This window comes from Galeopterus variegatus, unplaced genomic scaffold, assembly GCF_000696425.1.
Source record: "Galeopterus variegatus unplaced genomic scaffold, G_variegatus-3.0.2 Scaffold2197, whole genome shotgun sequence".
Lineage (NCBI taxonomy): Eukaryota > Metazoa > Chordata > Mammalia > Dermoptera > Cynocephalidae > Galeopterus > Galeopterus variegatus.
In genome coordinates, this window is record NW_007728308.1 from 94,020 (window position 1) to 116,507 (window position 22,488).

The following is a 22,488-nucleotide window of genomic DNA, read 5'->3' on the forward strand; positions in this document are numbered from 1 at the left end:
TGGATTTCTATATGTTCTGTAAATTGGGTGATTTCCCCCCACCCCCACCCCATCTCTCCTCTTCCATTTGTCAAATAGCCCAGGTTCCACATAATAGCAGAGCTCCCCCCAGGCAGCCCTGCCAGCTGCCTTTCTGCCAGCCCCCCTCCTTCATCCCTAACTCCTGCAGAAAGCTCCCGTGTAGGATGTATGATATGATGGCAAAATCTTCTCTTTCACCACATGGTTGATCATTTTCCCTGCTTTCTGAAAAGAACAATTTGGTGTCAGAGATTTGTAAAACCCAGAGGCAGTATCGGGTATAATCGAATCTATCTGACCATTGAATTTGCTTGTGCACTTGCTGACTCGAACTCCTTTCCCATCTGATATGGCTGCTATTACCGTGGTCTCTGGGCTTGCTAACGTTCTGGCTCTGGATGAGTGCTCTGGTTCATTCACTGCTTCTATACAGGGCCTGCTAGAGGACAGGATATGGGGAAGTGGCAGGGTTTCAGTAGGGAACTTGGGATGATTAGAGGTCATAAAAGCTGCTCCTCACTTCCTTTTCTAAAAGCCATCCTTTTGTAAGTGCTCTTAAGAAAGAAAGGCACTGATCTCAGGATCTTTCCAAATTGCTTAGGCCTAGCTACTGGGACCTGGACCTCATATTAGCCCAGCATAGACAGTAGCAATGGGCCACTCGGGGGTATGAGTAGAACATGCAGCATGTTTTCAGTGATATCAAATACTAGCTACCTCCTTGTTACTTTGGGGACTGGAAGAAAACAACATGACATTTTTCTGTTTTATAAGTGTTTCTGACACCCAGCCAAAATGATGAAACTATACTCATTGTGGTTGGCTATTAACAAGGAGACCAGTTAAAGGGCACCTACTTTCTACTTTTCCTCTAGATGCTATGAACCCTCTCATGCTTCTGTTGTCCTCTGGTGGGTGTCAGCACATTCCTGGTGAAAGGGGTGGCCTAAACACCTGTTTTTTAAGACTGTCCTCAGGGTTTCTCTGTTTTGGTTCTGATTTGGAATTCAACACTTCCAGGACAGTGAAAGGGAAGGAAAAAGGCCTTAGCAGGAAGTCCACTCCTTTGTGGAAAGTGGGGGCAGGGGTGCACAGTGGTGTTTAACAACTGGGTCTGGTCCCAGAGCAGAGCATCTCTGTGTAGGGGCTGCTCACCAGTGTCCCTTTGAGGAGGAAGCCCTTGGTACAGGGTGGGGAGTGAGGTGGATGAGTAGAAAGCTTAAGCCTAAGGTGATTAGGAAGGAAGGAGGCACTAGCATATATAAGAGGCCTGGAAATGAGAGTTCCTGCTGTGGGATATAGGCTTAGCACTTCTGGGGGATGAGCAGACATGAGTTGTTCTAAGCTAAATAAGACTAAGGAGCCAGGGCTTGAGCCCACTTAGCCAGATATAAGATGCTATTTGGCTTGGGATTCCGGACCAATGAGCAGGTCCTGATGGGCCTCCGGAGAGGAGAATAAACGTATTTCTGCACTCTAGGTTCTTACCTACCTATTAATGCAAACAGAGGTCCCAAGGAGGCAGCAGCAGCGGGGAGCAGGTGCAGAGACTGATGGTCTGCTGAATGGAGAGAACGTTTTCTTTCTGGGGCCGAGGCCAGAAGCCTTTGCTAAGGAACAGTCTTGTATTCACCATAGAGTACAGGCTGAGGACTCAGGGCTTCTCCACTTCTAACCTCTTTAATAAGGACAATTTTTTCCCTTGCTAGGCAGTGGAGTGGAAAACAAGCATGGAGGAAATTAAATGTTTTCAAATCATTAATTTTTCTTTCATTCCTAGGACCCACCAAGACCCAAGCTCCAGCTGGGGCCAACTTCATTGCCTACATTGCCTGTACAACCAAGGCAGCCAAAGCCAGGGGACAAGCAAGTATGAAACTTTGCTTTTTTAGGCTCGTAGGTTCTTTGAGAGGGTACTGCTAATGACTCTGTCCCTGAGATGATACAATCCTGAGCCCTTGAAGGTTGGTGTCTTTCTCTCTAGAAGGTAAAGGAGAAAGAGAAATAAAGGTGAGTGTGCAAGACCCTTTTACCTTCAGCGGCTCTTTTGAAGAAGACCTTGCAGCTTCCACAAGTGAGAGCTCCATAATGACAGCCAGAAGCTTCATCCCCACAGATCAGGCACGTCTTTTGGGGTGGAAAGTAATAGTCGATGGGCAAAACATGGTCCCTGGCGCTCTCCAAACTGGAAAGACACACACACAAAAATAATGCAACAGTTGTCAGTGGGTGGTAGAAACAAGAGGGCAGAAGTCTAAGGTTTTCAGGAGTAAACTGCATGCTTAAATTATTATTCATTGCTCAAGTGAGCCAGTGCGAAGCTGAATTTTCCTGGGACTTCTCCTAAGTATGATGTTTGTAGAGTTTCCTCTGCTGTGAACAGAGCCTTTTTGGATCCTGTCAAGAGATTAGGGAAGTTTTCTGTAATTAACCAATCTCACAGGCTATATCTATATCAGGGAAGGATGAAGGCAGGAAACCTGAGGTTAAGATATCTAACTCGGGGTGGTGGCCAAGCAACATTTTCAGAGCAATGAGATGGTGTGAACCCAGCCCTACTACTTTATTTCATCCAAAAGAAGACTTATGACCAAACCAGACCAAATATGGAAGCAGTTTTATATGCTTTACTTTAGCCCTCTGAGCCTCAAATCTCATCTGTAAAATAAGGATAATTATTCATTCTGCTGAGCTGCTGTTAGTGGTAATATAAATCAGACAATGAATAGAAAGCCCTTGGAATAAATACACAAGTGAAGGATCCTGGTGAATATTATCACACCAGTCTTCAATGGTCTTTTTTCCCCCCATTCCCTCACTTTCCTTAGGAGTCTCTCTAGATCATGTTGCCATCCCCCCTCCCCCACTCCACAACATAAAGTAGTGGGATCCCTATGCCTGAGGCTCTTATTGAAATGATGCACAGTAATGCTGGATGACTTTCCGGCTTCCATCAAAACACTTGGCCACTAAAGGACTCATAAGTTCCTTGAGCAAGGATGGAGCTTCAGAAGTTACCCAGTCTAACTGCCTGTCTCCAAGATCTGTTCCTGAGTTTTTCCAGGTGGATGTTAAGGGGAGGGGCCAGAAAGCCGATTCTAAAACCTTTATGGAAGGGTAATTCTCAGTCTCCCATAGTAATTAATTCAAGTTTGAACAAATGGAACATGGTTCTTACTGCCTAAAGGTCAACTTTCATCTTTCCTATGTTCTATGCCTAAGCAGTAAACAAAACTCACGTGACCTTCTGGGTTAATCTGCTTCAGATAGATGACAACTGACCACGCTCTCATCCTCAGGAATACAATTGCTATATTTTATGAGTACTTCTTTATTAAAGAAGGAAGGAAAATAAGCCCTAATGGGAGCCTGTATGCTGTACTGGGTGATTTCAACACCTCATAACAACCCTGTGAGACAAGTTTACCTTTTCATTATTATATCCATTGTACAGATGAAAAAAGTGAGAAGCTCAGGACAATCTGACACCAAACCCAGGACTATCTGACTTCAAGTCCAACACAGTTTTCAATACCCTATTGTCTTCCCACTACTCACCTTTACTTTCTACTAAAAGCTCTTTGGCTCTTTGGTAATCATGCTCAGCACACTCATCAGAATGCAACAAAGCATGAAAGACTATTTTCTCCTTAATTCCAAGTGAGCAGCCCTGGTAGGATAAGAGCAAAGAAAGCTATCACTCAGACTACACTTTACTAGCACTTTATCTCCAAGGCACAAACATTAGCCTTTATTCAACTCCCAAGTACCACAAAAAGCACTGCTGAGATGCAAACCCAGCAGCTGGCTATGGGGGCCTATTTTCTTTCCCCTCAAGCCTTCCATTTCTTACCCTAACTAGAAAGCCAGCAGGAGTCTGTCCACCAAACCACAGGTAGCAGGGCCATAGGTCCCACAGGAAAGGAGTTAGCTTCCAATATAAAATTCAACCAAATGCTAAGGATGGCATTTCTTTGGCTGAAAGTGCTATTGCCTTTAGTAAAATTGTGCTTTCACCCTCAGTCCTAAAACAAGGAGAAGCAGCAGAAATTTTTCACAAGTGTCTTCCTCCTCTCCCCTTTTTTGACTTCTGTCACTAACATAAACAATTCAAATAAAATCAAAAAGACTTGTACTTAGGCACTCTATGTGCCAGACCATTTCATACGCACCATCTCATTTAATTTTCCCAACAATCCTGACAGATAGCTCTGTATCATCCATATACTGTAGAAGAGAAAACGGATGCTCAGAACAATTAGGTAAACTTGTCCAAGATCACACATCTAGTAAGTGGCAAGGCCAGGAGTCCATCCTAGGTAAATCTGACTCCAAAGTGCAGATTCTTAACCACTGACAGACCATGTTATGATATCAAAGTTTGAGATTAGATAGATTAGCTCAACTCAACTCTTTACACCTGGCTCGATGGACCAGGCACAGGGCTAGGTGCTGGGGATGTAGTGATAATCAACATATTGTCCTTGCCCCTAAGCAACTTACCATCTAATAGAAAAGAGAGACAGGAAACAACATACTGTACAACAACATAGTAAATGATATAATAAAGCAGAGTGCAGACTGCTACAGATGAGGAAACACCTCAAGGACAGGATTATTTTTCGACAGGCATATAGGCATGTATGGGTAAATAAGATGATGATAATGATAACAATTATTATTATATGATTACAAAATAAATATCAGGTAAACAAAATGGAAATATGCAGAAAGTAAATAAGAGGTCTTTTTGCAAAGGGCCTTTAAGAAATAGAAATGAGGAGTTGCTGTTCAATGGGTATAAAGTTTCAGTTAAGCAGATGAATGTTCTAAAGATCTGCTGTGCAACACTGTGCCTATATTTAATACAGTATTGCGCACTTAAAATTTTGTTATGAGGGTAAACCTCATGTTAAGTGTTCTTCTTATTCAAATAAATTTTTAAATAGAAATTTTCATAAATATTAAAATTTAAAATAGTTAAAATTGTTTAAAATAAACTAATTAATCAAATTTACAATCAATGAAAGACTGAAAAAATTCATGAACATTTTGTTTATTAGATATGAGTTTAATAAAGTGCACCTTGCACAAAAATAACTATAAAGGAGGAAGGGGAGGAAAAATAATGGAAAGGATTTCAGAATCTAACTACACCCCACTTTAACTAGAGATCTGAGATAATAACTACAGGCCTTACCAGTGCACCTCCCCCCCGGCAAAATATTTTGGACAGTATTCCCACTGACCCTGGCCTAGTGTGGACAAAGGGCATATTGCAGTTCTGACTCATGGATTGACCTTTGGGTGTTGAAAATGAAAATTCCAACTTCATTCCCTTTCCCACATTTATATCCTAGAGGATATAAATGCACATGTGTATCAGGAGGCACATGCAAGAATGGTCATAGCAGCTTTGTTTATAAGAGCAGAAATGATAAACATCCACTATTGGGAGAAAGGACAAATAAATTATGGTGCACTTATTCAATAAAATACAATTCAGCAATGACAAGAAACAGAATAAAGCTACACATACTTGAATCTCACATGATAATGTTGTGTGAAAGACATAACTCACAATAGTATACATACAATATGATCCTATTACATAAAATTCAAAAAGAAGCAAATGCAAACAGTATGTTATTTGGGAATATATATGTTTAACAAACCATCAAAATGCAAAGAATAATAAGCCCCAAATGTAGGTTGTGGATACCTCTGAGGGGAGCCCAAGAGTGATGATGAAAAAGGAGGATACAAGTAGACGTATGCATTTATTTTAAAAAATTTATTATCACATACCAGGTACCATTCTAGGTCCTGGGGATATAGCAATGAACAAAATGGACTAAAAAACCATGCCCTTACAGAGTTTCCATTTTAGCAGGGTTGATGCAATGGTGTTGCTAATGTTGTTGCTTCTTTAATCAGGGTTCATGAGTGTTCATTTTCCTGTTGTGCTGTATAGCTTACCTATATATTACAGGTATTTTTTTGTATGATTATAATAGCACATATAGAAGAAAAACTAAAAGAAAAGCCTCAGAAGCTTCTAACGTCATCCGAAATAACATACTAATTGCAAGCACAGCAGAGGTTTGCTTTGAGAACAAGTGCAGAATTTGCATGCAACATGTTTCTTCGCACCTCCCTTGGGTTACAGGCTCACTTATTATCCCAAGGCAGGGCATTCGGTTTTATGAGTCTTAAGCAAAAGCACTGCTGCATAGAATGGAAGGTTTTGAACCATAACACCACATGCTATTCTCCAACATGTTCACAATTAATTAAATAAAAGTGGATTACTGGAAGCTGCCAGCCTGCAAATGCCAGCTCAGCCATGGGGAATTTGGGCTTAGGAACCTTCGGCACCCAGCTGAGATCTCCAGTCTCTCTCTCCCTCTCTCCCTCCCTCCACTTTTTTCTCCCCTCCTCTTCTCCCTTCCCCACACTCTCTCCTAAGGAGGACTTGAGGGTACTCTGAAGGGGCTGACACATTTGAGCAAGTCCCCCAATGACTGTGGAAATAGGATGAAATGTAAAAGTCACAAACCTGTTTTCCTTGTTTAAGAGAGGAATGTCAACTCAGCAGGGCTTTGGAGCTAGCCAGACCTGGGTTGGAATCCTGCCTCCACCACTGAACTTTGGGCAAAGTCATTAAGGCTCTCTGAGTTCCATTCACCTCATCTGGAGAGTTGGAAATACTTTCTACTGTAAAGAGGTTTTTTTTTTTTTTTTTTGTGAGAATTACATTAAATAACACATGTTATTTATTATTCCCTCTGTGCCTGCCACATGGTATGTGCATTGTAAGTCTTGGTTGCCTTAATTTTTCATCTTACCATTAAAAAAGTCTAATATCCTAAGGAAAAAAAAAGAGCTTCCTTCTTGGTTATACAGAGCTTTTAGGGAAGAGTAAGTACATGGAGAGATTGAGAGAGAGAGAGAGAGAGAGAAAGCCTAAATGTGTAAAAGTATATCTTTTTATACATACTTTTTATACAAAGCTAGAAAAAGATTAGGTAACCACCAAGCATCTTTATAGAACATAATAAATTTCTGATGTTTAGTAATTTTAAAAATTATTTTTTTATTAATCACATTGTGGAATACAGTGACATCCTTACATGAATTTTAAAGATAGAATTAGAGTCTAAAATTATGCTCTCATTATAGATCCTTTGTGCCTACTTTTCTGTGGGTACAAGAGATATTTCAGTGGAAAAGTTGGTAAAGTTATGATATAGATGGGTAGCTTCTTTCCCCGCTGCCAGCCTGAGATTTGAAATTTGATGACCGTCTATTCACAAGGACAGCAGTGCTTGCTTTTTACCTGAGTTTAGTTCTAGCCCTCCAATTCTCTTTAATGATGCCTCTGGTTGAAGTGGAAAGACGTATAGGTAGAAGATCTGGTTTTCATGCCCATCTCTGCCACTTGCTAATGTAATGAACTTGAACAAGCCATTTGTCTTCAGTTTCTTCATATGCAAAATGGTAAAAATATATACATAGAGAGAGAGCTCACAAGACTGCTGTGAGGAATCAGTGAGATTGTGAAGGTAAAGCAGCCCATACCATTGCTGACACACTGCTTAATAAATGACCATGATTGTAATAATTTCATGAGAAAATTGTAGAGAGGACAGATGGAGACCTAGATTTTGAAAAGCTGCATCTGAGGTAGGTATCACTACCCCCGTTTTGCAGATATGCGAACTGAGGCATAGAGAAGGCAAACAACTTGTCGAGTTCATAGAGCTAGTAAGTGCAAAACCAGAATTCATACCTGGAACTATTTTCTCTCAAATTCATATTCTCCCACTATTCTAAACTACCAAGGACATATAATATTTATGTAATAGCCTGTTTTAAAATTAATTTAGGTTGTTTTTTAACAGGTTTATTGAAATATAGTTCACATACTACAAAATTCACCCATTTTAGTATATTCACATCTATTACCACAAACTAATTTTAGAACACTTTCATCAATCCAAAAAGAAACCCGTACCCATGAGCAGCCACTCCCCATTACCCCCGCTTCCCAGCCTCTGGCAACACTAATTTCCTTTATGTTTCTAAAGATTTTCCTTTTATGGTCATTTAATGTAAATGAAATTATACAGTATGTGCTCTTTTGTGACTGGCTTCTTTTACTTAGCATGATGTTTTTAAGATTTATCTGAATTGTAGCATGCAGGTATCAGTACTTCATTTCTCGTTATTGCCAGATAATATTTCATTGTGTGGATAAATACCATATTTTTGTTTTTGTCATTCATCGACTGGTGGACATTTCTGATTCTTCCACTCTTTGGCTATTATGAATAATGTTGAAATGAACATTTATTTGTGCACACGTTTTTGTGTGGACATGTTTTTTATTTCTCTTGAGTACATACCCTGGAATGGAGTTGTTAGGTCAAATGGTAACATTTTAAGAAACTTCCAGGCTGTTTTCCAAAGTGGCTGAACCATTTTACATCTTCACTAACAATGTATAAGGGTTCCAATTTTTCCAACACTCGTTATTTTTTCTGCCTTTTTACTGTAGCCATCCTAATGGGTGTGAAGTGGTATCTCAATTTGGTCTTGCTCTGCATTTCCTTAATGGCTAATGGTGCTGAGCATTTTTTCATTTGCATATTTTCTATGGAGAAATGTCTATCCAAATCCTTTGCTCATTTTAAAATTGGGTTATTTATCTTTTTATTTATAGTTGCAAGAGTTATTTATATATTCTGGATTCAATACCCTTATCAGATATATGATATGTAACTACTTTCTTTCATTCTATAGGTTGGATTTTTTACTTTCTTGATGGTATTGTTTGCAGCACAAACATATTCAAATTTGATTAAGTCCAATTTACCAATTTTTTTCTATAGCCGCTTGTGCCTTTGCTGCTATATCCGAGAACCCACTGCCTAGCTTAAGGTCATGAAGATTTACTACTTTATTTTCTTGTGAGATTTATCATTTTAGCTCTAGCATTTACGTCCATGATACATTTTAAGATCATTTTTGTGTAGTTGTGAAGTGGTCCAACTTCATTTATTCACATGTGGATATCCAGTTGTTCTAGCACCATTCGTTGAAAAGATTATTCTTTCCCCCACTGATGGTCTTGGCAACAATGTCAAAAGTCAATTGACTATAAATGTAAGGGTTTACTTTTGGATTCTCAATTTTATTCTATGTGTCCATCTTTATGCCAATACCACACACTCTAGCTTACTGGAGCTTTATAGTGAGGGTTTGAGTCAGGAAGTGTGAGTCCTCCAACTTTTTTCTTTCTCAAGATTGTTTTGGCTATTCTAGGTTCCTTGTATTTCAATGTGAATCTCAGCGCCCGCTTTTCCATTTCTAAGAATCCAGTCAGGATTTTGACAGGGATTTCCCTCTATCTTTGGGGAGTATTGCCATCTTAATGATATTGAGTGTTCTGATACATGAACATAGAATGTTTTTCCATTTATTTAGATCTTAAATTTCTTTCCACAATATTTTGTGTTTTTCAGTGTACAAGTCTTGTACTTTTTTTGTTAAATTTATTTGTAAGTATTCTTTTATTTTGATGATGCTGTGAATGAACTATTTTCTTAATTTCATTTACAGACTTTTCATTGCCAGTTTATAGAAATGCAATTGATTTTTGCCCATCAGTCTTGTATTCTGCAACCTCACTGAGGTAATTTATTAGTTCTAATAGTTTATTGTGAATTCTTTATGACTTTCTATATACAAGATCATGTCATCTGTGAATAAAGATAATTTTACTTCTTCCTTTCCACTCTAGATGCCTTTTTCTTCTTTTTCTTGCCTAATCTCCCTGGCTAGAAACTGAAATATACTGGTGGATAGAAATAGTGAGAGCAGTGATCCTTGTTTTGTTCCTGATCTTACAGGGAAAGATTTCAGTCTTTTACTGTTAAGTATGATGTTAGCTGTGGGTTTCTCATAGATGTCCATTATCAGTTTATAAAAGTTCCCTCCTATTCCTAGTTTTTTGAGTGTTTTAATCATGAAAAGGTGGATTTTTTTTGGCCAATTTTTCCCCCTGTATTGATTGAGGTGATTGTGGTGCTATTGTCCTTTTTTCTCTTAATATGGTATACTAACTGATTTTCTAATGTTAAATCAACCTTACATTCCTGAGATAAATTTCACATGATCATTGTTTATAATCCTTTTTATTTGTTGCTGGATTTGGTTTGCTAGTATTTTGTTTTTAATCTATATTAGAAAGTGATATTGGTTTCCTCTTGTGTGACATCTTTGGTTTTGGTATCAAGGTAATACTGACCTCACAGAATTAATTAATAAGTGTCCCCACGTCTTTTATTTTTTAGGAAGAATTTGCAAAGTATAGGTACAAAATCCTCTTTAAATTTTGATAGAATTCAACAGTAAAGACATTTGTCCATAGGCTTTTCTTTGTGAAAAGTTTCTTAATTATTAATCCACACTCTTTACTTGTTATGGGACTATTCAGATTTTCTCTTTCCTCATGAGTCAGTTTAGGTAGTTTGTGTCTTCCTAGGTATTTGTCCATTTCATCTAGGTTATCTAAATTTTTGGCATACATTTGTTCATAGTATTCCGTTTTAATTAATTTTTAACTTTTTCTAAGGTAGGTTCGAATCTTCTTTTTTTTCTTAATTGATCTGACTAAAGATTTGTGAATTTTGCTGTTTTTTTCAAAAACCCAATTTTTTATTTCACTGATTCTATTCCTTTTTATTCTTTATTTCCTTTATTTCCACTCTAATCTTTATTAATCTTTCTTCTTGCTTTCTTTGTTGTTACTTTGCTCTTCTGTCCTAGTTTACTAAGGTGGAAGTTTAGGTTATTAGTTTGAGATTTTTTTTTGCCTTTGTTAATATAGGCATTTACAGCTACGAATTTCTATTTAAGCACTGTTTTAGCTTAGCTGTATCAAATAAGTTTGGGTATGATGCATTTTCATTTTCACTCATCTCAAAGTATTTTCTCGTTTTCCTTGTGATTTCTTCTTTAATGCACTGTTTATTTAGGAGTGTATTGTTTAATTCATTTGTGAATTCCCCAAATCTCCTTCTGTTACTGATTTCTAATTATTTCCAATATAATCAGAGAACTTACAGCAGTTTTTCTTGAATAAAACCTCCTTGGATTGTCGAAAGCCTTTGTTTTCTTCCCAGAGTTCTGAAAAAGTTGAGTTTTATAATTTTTGCTAGTGTTTTCATTGCTTTTATGATGCGGTGGATTTATGAAGGTCCTTACTCTGCCATTCTATAAGTCTTGCCTTCCAAGCCAGGTTATATTTTATGGATACAAAAATTATAGCCCCATATGCACACACTAATTTTCATCACTCATCTATTCATTCATTCATCCATTAATTCCTTTGTTCAATTATTCATACATGACAAAGGGACAGCTCTGCTAAATGATGGGTATGTAAAGACAAGAAAGATATAGCCCCTTTCTTCAAGGAGTTTTCATTGGCTTGTTTGGGACTAAGGTAAGTGCACAAATGGTTAATTCAAAGTGTAGCAAGAGAAACGTAAAAGGGGCCAAGATGGTGATTACTACAGAAACAGAAAATTTGTCTTGCATGCAGGTACTGAGGGTAATGCCCACTATGTACTTGGTCCCGTTACTGACCAAGTTAGATGTTTTACATACTTGTCAAACATTTACTTTGGAATCTACTCAGAGATCAGATGGGGGTGCCCATGGCTCTAATGTGTACTCAAGCCTCAATTCTAACATGCAGTGACTGCTTTGTACAACACACAAATGTGAATAGAAAAATTACTTGTCACTATATATCAGGTACTTATAGCCCTACTGGTGATTTCCATTTTTCTGTAGCTTACATCACTGACAAACATGCCATGACAGTTGGAGGGGTGGTAGCAAAAATGTTTTTATCAGGGTGTCCCACCAACATTACAAATCTGTCCTTTTCTCCTGGAATCACTCTCAGAAATGGGGCTGAACCGACAAATCCTTACTGCAATCACATCCTTGCATTTCCTAAGCCACATCTGCTATCTTCTGTGAGCCAAACATGTTCCAATGGCTTCCTAGCCATCATAGCCAATAGGCCATGAAAGAACTAGCCAGATTGCTTTCTGCAGCGTCATCCAATCTTAGGGCTGAGAGCTGTTTCCAAATTCTCTGTTTCCAGAATCCATTGCCAAGGAAACACGAAATGAAAAAACAACTTGATTTTAATTTACCTGTTAAATCTTATTGGACGAAGATTTTCCTTACATTCTCCATTTGAACTTCTGATACTAAAGAGATTGTTTACTGAGGGCTTACTATACACTAATCACGGGCCAAGGGGCTTAATCCTCACAACTATTACTGCAGGGCACATAGCATATCTCCATTTCACAAGTGAAGATCCAGAGGTACAGAAATATTGAGTTATTCCTTCAAGATTACACAACTAGTAAGTAGCAGAGCCAGGATTTGAATATATGCCTGGCTAACTCCAAAGCCCATGCTTTGTTCACCATGCTATATAGCATTGCCTCTTGTGGACTGTCAGAGCTGGATGGCCCTTAGAGATCATCTAGTCCAGTGTTTCTCACCCTTGGCTTCACATTAAACTTACAAGGAAGCTTTCTTAAAATACCAATGCCCCTCCCCACATTCCCTATTCTGATTTAACTGAACTGGTGTGGAGTCTGGGCATCCAATTATTTCAAAGCTTCCTAATGATTTTAATGTCCAGTTAGGACTGAAACCCACTTAATCAAGTCCAACTCCCTTATTGTTCAGAGGAAAATTTGGGGCCTAGAGAGGAACAGAGAATTGACCAGGAGAAACAGTTATTCAGAGGCAAGACTGAGACTAGAACCTAGTTGTTATGATGCCTATGCCAGGGTTTTGTTGTAGAACAATTATTTCTAGCCACATTCTGCACATTAATTTCTCCCAGGGCCTAGAATCTGGAACAGGAACTTTATGAAGAATCTATATAACAACCATCATCAGTCACTCAGCTATACTCTGGAATCCTTTTAAAAGATGGTAAAAGCATTGAACAGTATAGCAGCCACCAAAATGGATCTCAGCCATCATGGAACTACCCTCTTGCTGGAACAAAATCAGCAAATATTTATTGAGGGCCCTATTATATTCTGGGCACTGTGAGAGGCACAAGATACACATATCCTTGACCCCTATCCTGTTTGGTCCAAGAAGATTTCCTGTCATTCAGAGCAAAGGTTACACAGCCCCATTTCACAGTTGAGGCAGATGAGGCTCAGATTTAAAGATTTTTCTAGTAAGTTGCAGGGTCGCAAGAGGAAAAAGCAAACGTTTTGTTGGCAGGGACACCTGAGTTTGAATCCCACTACTGCTGATCACTAGCCGTGTAATGTTGGGCACAAGTGGAACTTCCCTGCCCATCAGTTTCCTTATCTATAAAATGGAAGAAATAACACTCCAGGCCCAAAAGGGTATTGTGACAAATGTATCAGACAATATATGGCAAACGGCCAGGCATACTCATAATAAATGGTAATTTCTCCCCATTTCCCCATCGCACTCCAACTTCCCCTTGGTATTTGACTCCCAATCTGGTGAGCTCTGCAATCTTCATGATGCCTCCTCTGTTAAACACTACTAGTTAAGGCAGAAAATCAGCAGTCAACACTCACCCCCTTTACCTAAAACTTGTGAAAACTCTAGGGGAAAAGAACCCTACCTTTAAAGTCTTTTTGTGGACAAGACGGTGGAATAGACAGTCTCCAGTGTCACTCTCTACCACAAATCAACCAACTTACAACTTTAAAAAGCAACGACAGCCAAGCTGGGGCCACTAGAGCTCAGGGGAAGAGGAAGATAGACCTACAGAGTTCATGAAGACAGGAGAAGCCATGATGAGAGAAAGAAAGGACTGCTCCTAACATTTCAAACCCTGGCTGCTTCAAGTGTGGAGCTGGTGAGTGCATGGATCAAGAGCTGGCAAAAGCCACAGCTGTCACCTTCATATGAAGTTGCTCGGAGGTGGCAGGAGAGAAGAGGGCCTTGGTGGCCCCCAGGCCAGCAAGACCACCAGCAGCATTCCCATGGACCCACACAGGAACAAGGAGCCACAGACAACAGAAAAAAGGAGCCACTCAGAGGCTGGTGAGTCATTGTGAGGGACCAGTGCATTGCCCTTCCTATGGGAAGTGATTAGAGTATGGGCAGTGGGGGAGACGGGTCTACCAGGGGAACACTGGGGCACAGCATGGATGGCTGATCTGCCCCCCAACCAGCACAGGACCATTCAGTGGAGACTGGTCAGGAATACAGAACTGCAGGGGGTGCAGTTTGCTGAAAAGACTAGGCTCAGAACATAGTTTCCACATAATCCAGGTGTACCAGACCTCATAAGACCTGGAAGTACATATGAGGTAAACAATTAAAATTTGAGCTGCACAGAAAAGCCATGCCCAGGGAATCAGCAGCGATGAAGCAGTTTAGCTTAGCTCAACTACAGGGCTCAAGTTCTAGTCCCCACAGGAAGTTCCCCCATTTTAGAAGTAAGCAAAGGACAACAAATTAGTTCCAGTGCAGAGTTTAAGTGGTGGGAACAGCAAATAATCCAACACAGAACTGAAAGAAAAACAAATACCCACAGACCAGAGACAAAGTTTGACATTAACTAGTAAAGGTCTCATTTCACCAAAGAACACCTATAAAACCTAGAAGGACTGGAAGCTCTCTGTGCTCCCAAGCCAGGGATGGGGGAGAGCTGTGGGCCTCAGCCACACACCCCCAACATCCACAACCAGCCCAGTGACGACCACCAAGCCATTGCCAGAAGTGCCATGGGCTCCCGGGCCAGGGTGATAGGGAGCTGAAGGCCTCAGCCATGCCGCCTGACATCCACAACCAACCCAGCAATGACCACCAAGCCACCACAGGAAGTGCCCTGGGCTCCTAAGCTGGGACAGTGGGGGGCCAAGGGCTTCAGCGACACCCCCCTGTCATCTGCATCCAGCCCAGCAATGACCAAGCTGCTGCTAGAACCCCCTGGTCTCCGCTGCTGGAATGAGGGGGTTGCCACAGGCCTCGATCATGTCCCCCCTCCTTCCTCCTCTTCCAACCCTATTTCTTTCCCCCTTCCCCAGTCCCTCTCCCCCACAACTACTCCATAACAACATCTTAGAAGGAGAAATGAAGCCAGGAGAAGCTGAACCCAGCTGTAACTAGGCAAGCTGGTACCACTGCCCTGGGGCCCAGCCAGGGGCCTGAGGCATGGAGCTAGGAGAAGCCAAACCCAGCTGCCTGGGTCTGTAAAGAGCACACCAAAAACACCATTTCCACATGGGTAGCCCACCATAGCCACTGCAATTGCCATGGCTGCTGCTAGTCTCTACAGTAGCAGTCACAGCCACTGTGCAGATGGCACACCAGACTCTGAACTGCACTGACACAAGGAGAGGCACCAGCAGAGACCAAAAAAAAAAAAAAAAAGAGGTCCTCTCTCTCCACAAAGCACACTCCAGAGTAATAGAAGAAGCATCTGATTTACGATAATAGGGGAGGACTTGATCACACCTGTCTCAGTACTGGACAGATTATCTAAGCAAAAAACCAACAGAGGAGCAGTTAATCTATCGGATGGAGAAAACAAATTTATGGTTATTAGAGGGGGAGAGTGGGATTGGATAAGGGGCATAAAGAATAAGTATGATTTGTAACAATGGGTATGCTAACAAAAAATAAAGAAATTAAAACAAAAAACAAAACGCCACCAAAAAAATGAAATTCAAATCAAAACCACATTGAGGTACCACTTCAGACACACTAGGTTGGTTGTATGAATAAAATAAAATAAATAAAAAGAAATAAATTCCTTTCGTGACTTTGTCTGAAGCAGGGAAACACAGACAATGTAGCTTAAGAAAAAACGTTCAGACAAGCTTCTGCAGGATTCAGAAACCCAAAGAAGGAAGATAGCACCATGTGAGCAGACACAACTTGGGTAGCAATGAAATGCTGATGAGATTACAAGCTCAGCCTACAACCACAAAGCCAAGGTTAAACATTTCGTGTTGGCTTAAAGAACCTACAGAAGTTAGAAAAACAGCCTTATTGAGATACTCACCAACAACACAGCTTACCCTAACCTCTTAGATATACAGTGAGGCCTGGCCCCAAGGCAAAACAAGGCCAAGTATTAACTTGACACCTGGGAAGAGTGCTCTGCTCCCCAAAATAAGAGACTGATTTTGATTGTGAGAAGAGAGGTAATTGGCACAGACTAAAAATTCTCCACCCCATCTCACTTCAGTACACAGCACAACATATAGCACAGTAATAATAGCTGACCTTTAGGAAGCACCTATATGTCTCAGCTACTATGTTACGCTCTATATACTTTAACCTCATTTAATCTTTACAACAAATGAATGAGGTTATGTATCATTATTCCCATTTGACAGAAGAGAGCAGTGAGGTCCAGAGACCTTAAGTGTTCTTCCTAAGATCAACAGACAGTAAATGATGGCTTCAAGATTTGAACTCGAGTCTCTCTGACTGTAAGATCCAGTATTGGACTGTCGTTTCTCATGGTGGGTAGCAATCCCCAATGACTCAACCCAGAAAACTATGAGTCATTCTGGACTTAATGTAATGTACTTCCTCAATGCACCCTACCTACCACCACTATCCAATCAATCGGTGACTAATATCAGTTAATTTTACTGCCCAAATAGTTCTCCTACACACACACACACACACACACACACACACACACACACACACACACACACACACACACACTTCCTTCCAAAATAATTCCTCCTGTTTTATTCAAGTCTTTCTGCTTCCTCTTAGATCTTCTCCAGTCCATAAATTACACAGGACCCCCAAGGAAGGCTATTTAAAACATCTGCTTCTGTAACTCTTCTCCCTGACAGATTTTTCCTCATAGCTTACTTACAGCAGTGGTCCTAACTCACCAATGTATTAGAAGCCCCCGAGAAGGTAATCAGCAATACAGAGCTCTGATTCCACCCCTACTTAGCCCAGACTCTTCTGAATCTGAAGTTACAAGTGAGACCGGAGGTTCTAGTCTGGCATTCAAGGCTTATTTCTAGTTCCTTATCTCTCCACCTTCACGACCTTTTTCTTCCAGTGGTATTATCCACTTGCAGTTCCCCAGACTAACCCTGCTGCTTTGTGTCCCTGTGTCTTTACTTACACAGCCACTCCCTTCAACTTGAATGACCTCACCCTTCCTCCAACCATCTGCTTTGCCACATCATCTCATAATTCAGGTCTCAGCCCAAGAGGTCATCACCTACTGCATGAAGCCCTTCCTGACTCTGTATCCCCTAGATAGAATACAATCATGTCCCCACTTATACGAACTTCTTTCAAAGCATCTACAATATTTTATATCACAAATAAACCATGCATGTGTCGGATTCCTACCCACCATGTGGCCTTCATTGATGAATTTTGGTGTCTAGCCCAGAAGCTGCCTGGGCACTTCCCTCTTAACTCCTCTTCCACTTTCCTTCCTCCTCCCCTCATTCTGAAGCTGAAGAACAGAGTTTGTAAACAGCCATGTTACTTCTCAAAGAGCATCTTAATCTGAAGGCCAAGATGGACCCTGAACAACTTTTGAGTCCTAAATTAGGACACTGCTAAACTATATCAGACAAACTAAAATTTTTTTTTTCTCAAAAATGCCAGAGATTTCACAATATCTATTTGATCACAGTACCTCTCATGTCCTGACCATGAAGTTCTTCCTCATATCTAACCCAAATACCTCAGATTATTTTTTGTCTGTCCTCAGTAGAAATGGAGAATAACCACTTGCCATACTCCTACCTTACCTAACTATTACAGATGAACACAGAGGCGAACAAAATGTAATCTAGGATAAAACCTGAGAAGGAAAATTTGTCACACTTGGCATCATTTTGAACTAGGTAAAAGTGAACTGGTAAGGAGCTGGTGGAACTGTTATTGTAGATAAACACAGATAAACTGTTCAACTTGATGAACAAGCTCTTTCCATTCTGCAAAGTGATCACATGGTCTCTGACACAGTACCTTCCTAGTTACTCTTTGTCATTATAATCAAAGACAAGTTGCAGCCAGGCAAAGTGTGCTTGCTTTTCCTTATCCCTGGTTAGCGCCTACTCTCCTCCACTGTTTCTGCTCTGAAATCTGCCTTAATATATTAGACTGGAGTTGGGAGCCTAAGATTCCATTATAAATACTGACACTTACTCACTATATGACCTCAGACTAGTCACCTTTTTTCCTGGCCTTCAGTTTTCTCGTCTTATTGAACTCATATTCATGGAGTACATTAAGCACATAAAGCACAGTCACAGACATTTATCTCATGGGATCTGCACAACCACTTGTGAGGCAAACACATGAGTCAAGAGAAGCTTAGGGAGGTTAAGTAACTTGACTAAAGTGGAGCAGCTAGAAAGCAGCAGGGGTTCTTTTGATATCTATAAAACAAGGGGGTCGGATTAGAGGACTTTTAATTTAACAACTTTAATTTAACAACAACAATGTGTACAACCTTTCATAAATTAAAAAATGCCTTCACATTCATTACCACGCAGTTTGGTAACTACCTAAACCAGGCACCATTAGACTGGGGATACAGTGATAAGTCAGACAAAGTCTCTAACTATCTTAAGGGTTTCATTTGGTGGTGGTGCGGGTATGTGTGCATGAAACAAGCATACAAAGAGTTGAAAAAAAATAAAATGAGATACTGCTAAGTATAGCAAGGTAGGGGGATACTGAGTCTACTTTATTTAATCTTCAGAGATCCCTGCCAAGTAGAGATTATCATTAACCCCAATTCCAGATGAGCAAAAGAAGGCAGAGAAGCTAAGTGACTTAGCCAACCAGTGAGCAAAAGAGCTGGGCCTAGACACTAAAACTTCTGACTATATGTTCCATGCTTATTCCACTCTGCTGCCTCACTCTTGGCACTAGTTTTCTAGGATTCCATGGTTTAGTCTTCAGATGACTGATGTTTGAGTACCTGTTCAATAAGGCCCTTTCTCTGAAGAAGCACGAGACTTAGGTTAAATGCTTTACAATAATGAGATCAGGAGCACCAAGTACTTAGCCTTCAAAGCAGGAGCAGCGTGTTTGCTGGTCCACTTGTTTCTATCAGTTTCTTGAAAGTCCCCAGGACTTGTTTTGTTCATTGTTCTATCTCCATTGCCTAGCATATGGCTTGTCCCCTAATCGGTGTTTGTTAAATATTGAATCTATGGATGAGTGAATGAATGAATGAATGAATGAACGAGTGAGAGAACAAACGAACACAGCTTGCAGAAAACTGGGTTGGTGTGTTTCTGGCAAAGGGAGCTAAACTATCCTCAGCTCCCCCCATCCCAGCACTCCCTCCCCCTGCCCCAAGCTTCAGCTGCTTTCTCCCAGGAACAAGCAGGCATGACAAACAGGTGGGAGCTGGCAACCAAGGGGGAGGATAATGGAACATAATAGTACAAGAAATTGAAAATGAACTGCCCCCCCCCAAAAAAAATATAGAAGCGGAAAAGAGCAATATTCTGTCTGATGAGGACTAGAATGGTCTGGAGACCATTCTTGGGGCTAATGCTGGGCAGTCTGGGGCTCTGTGCTCCACTTTCATAATAAATCCTAGTCACAGTTTGCCTAGATACTTGTGCTATACACATAGAAAAACAGCAGTCTCCGAACACCTACAAGTGACTTGGATGGAGAGAGAAAAAAACCTATGGAAAGGAAGGAAGTTAATATTTACTTAACTCTCATCAAACACTAGCAACTGTAGTACCTATAGTCACACTTACTGAGTTACTACAGTTTCCTATCTCTGAAATGGAGAAATTCACAATATATACCCTACCTGTTTGTTGCATGGATTAAGTTAGCTAATCCGTGTCAGGAGTTCAGCAAAGTGCCTAGTATGTAATATATATGCACTGAGTAACAAAATCAGCCCCTGCTACTACCACTACCACCATCATCATCTACGTGCAGAGTTATATTTCAGGTGCTTTCATATCAATTATCATAATGTATTCTCCCTACAATATTGCATGATAGAGATTATCATCTCCATTTGAGAGTTAAGGAAAGTGAAGCACAGGGAACTATAGCAACTTTCCCAAGGTTCTGCAACTAGGAAGAAACACAGCAAGAATTAGAAGCTAGATCCATTTGATTAATCCTTCATTGTGTGATACAAGGCCAATATAAAACTTAGCAACTAACAACTAGTTGTAGATGTTCAGAAATCCAGATTGACTTACACTAATACCATCTGTACACCAATGTTGGAAGCAAATGTAATTATATTTTAAAACTGTTTTTATTCCTTGATAAGCTAAGGATGGTGGCTAAAGCTAAAAAACAAAAAAATCAAAGATAATGTTTGGAACCTAAAAGGAAAAAAAACACAATTTTATAAAATGTAAATAAAAACTGAGAGTTTCAAGATAAGATATGCTCAAGCTAATTTATGCTAATGGAAGAAGCAGGTTTTCTGCAATGTGTCCCTCTGACCATGATGTGGGTCTTTTATAGATTTGTATAGATCAAATATCACATTCTGTATTTGCTAGAGCTCATTGTCTTTACCAAAGTCTTCATACCCATTCAAAAGGTAGTAACTGAATCCTTCTATGGGTAAGGGACGCAGAAAGGAACAGGCCTCAAACCCTGTCTTTTGAGGCCATCACAGGCAACACAGTTATTAAAATGCAATTTGGAAGACATTCACAAGTGAGAAAAATACAGAAAAAAACATGTTTAGTGTATTTACAGACATATGCAGCTACCACCACTGATTCCAGAATATTTTCATCACCCCCAAACAAAATCCTGTACCCTTAATAGTAACTCCCCATCATCGATCCTTCCCTGAAGATCCTGTGAACCTAATCCACTTTGTCTTTATGGATTTGCCTATTCTGGGCATTTCACATAAATGGAATCATACAATATGTGGCCATTCACGACTGACTTCCTTCACTTAGTGCAATGTTTTCAAGGGTCATCCATTTTGTAGTATGCATCAGTACTTCATTCCTTTTTACAGATGAGTGACACTCCGTTATATGGATATACCACATTTTGTTTGCCTATTCATCAGTTGATGAACATTCTGGTTGTTTCTACCTTTTGGCTAATGTTAAAAATGCTGCTATGAACATTCACATTCAGGTTTTTGTGTGGACATGTGTTTTTGATTCTCTTAGATCTATACCTAGGAATAAAATTGCTAATATCTATATATACCTAGGGGTGAATTGTCATGGGGTAACTCTATGCTTAGCTTTTTGAGAAATTCCCGGAGTGTTTTCCAGATCAGCTTCACGATTTTACATTCTCACATACAATGTGTGAGGGTTTCCATTTCTTGCCTTTCTTGCGAATACTTGTTATTTTCCATCTTATTAATAATTATTATTATTACAGCCATCCTAGGGGATGTGAAGTGGCAGCTCATTGTGGTCTTTATTTTCATTTCACTCATGACTAATGATATCGAGCATCTTTTTATTTGTATATCTTCTTTGGAGAAATATTTATGCAAATCCTTTGCTCATTTTTAAATTGGATTATTTGTCTTTCTATTACTAGTTTGTAAGAGTTCTTTATATATCCTGCATACAAATCCCTTATTAGATACATGGCTTTAAAACGTGTTCTTTCATTCTATAAATTGCATTTTCACTTTACTGATTGTATAATTTGCAGCACTTGTTTTATGGCCTATTATATGGTCTACTCTGGAGAATATTTCATATTCACTTGAGAAGACTGTGTTCTGCTATTGTTGGGTGCAGTGCTCGATAGACATGTTAGGTCTCGCTGTTTTATAGTGTTATTCAAGACTTCTGTTTCCTTGCTGATCTTCTGTCTAGTTGTCCTATCCACTATTGAAAGTAGGGAATTGAACTCTCCAACTATTATTTTTGAACTATTTCTCTACTTCATGTATTTTAGGGCTCTGTTGTTATGTATGTATATGTTTATAGTTCTTGTATCTTCTTGGATACAAGATCGACCCTTTATTATTATAAAATGTCATTCTTTATCTCTAAGAATAGTGTTTGTCTTAAAGTCTATTTTGTCTGATATTAATAGGATTCACTCCATGCTTTCTTTTGGTTACTGTTTACATGTAATATCGTTTTCCATACTTTCACTTTCAACCTATTTCCTTAGATTCGAAAGTTCTCTTACAGACAGCACATACTTCGTATCTTGTATTATTTATCCATGCTGACAATTTCTGCCTTTTGATTTGATTATTTAATCCATTCCCATTCAATGTTATTATTGGTATAATTAGAGTTACCGCTTTTATTTTGTTTTTCGTTTTCTATATTTCTCGTTACTACTTTGTTACTTTGCTCCTCCTTTACTGTCTCCTCTTTTTTATAAGTGGATATTTCCTAACTTTTTAAAACTATATTT

The 22,488-nt window shown here is 39.6% G+C and overlaps 1 protein-coding gene across 1 annotated transcript in view; it reads right to left on the reverse strand.

Moving 5' to 3' along the window:
• The window catches only part of AR (androgen receptor), a 165,726-nt gene that overhangs the window by 73,799 nt on the left and 69,439 nt on the right, over window positions 1–22,488 (reverse strand). The window contains exon 3 of the mRNA XM_008580900.1: window positions 2,055–2,206. Within this exon, the coding sequence (XP_008579122.1) occupies window positions 2,055–2,206 (152 nt within the window). The remainder of the gene's footprint in view (window positions 1–2,054; window positions 2,207–22,488) is intronic.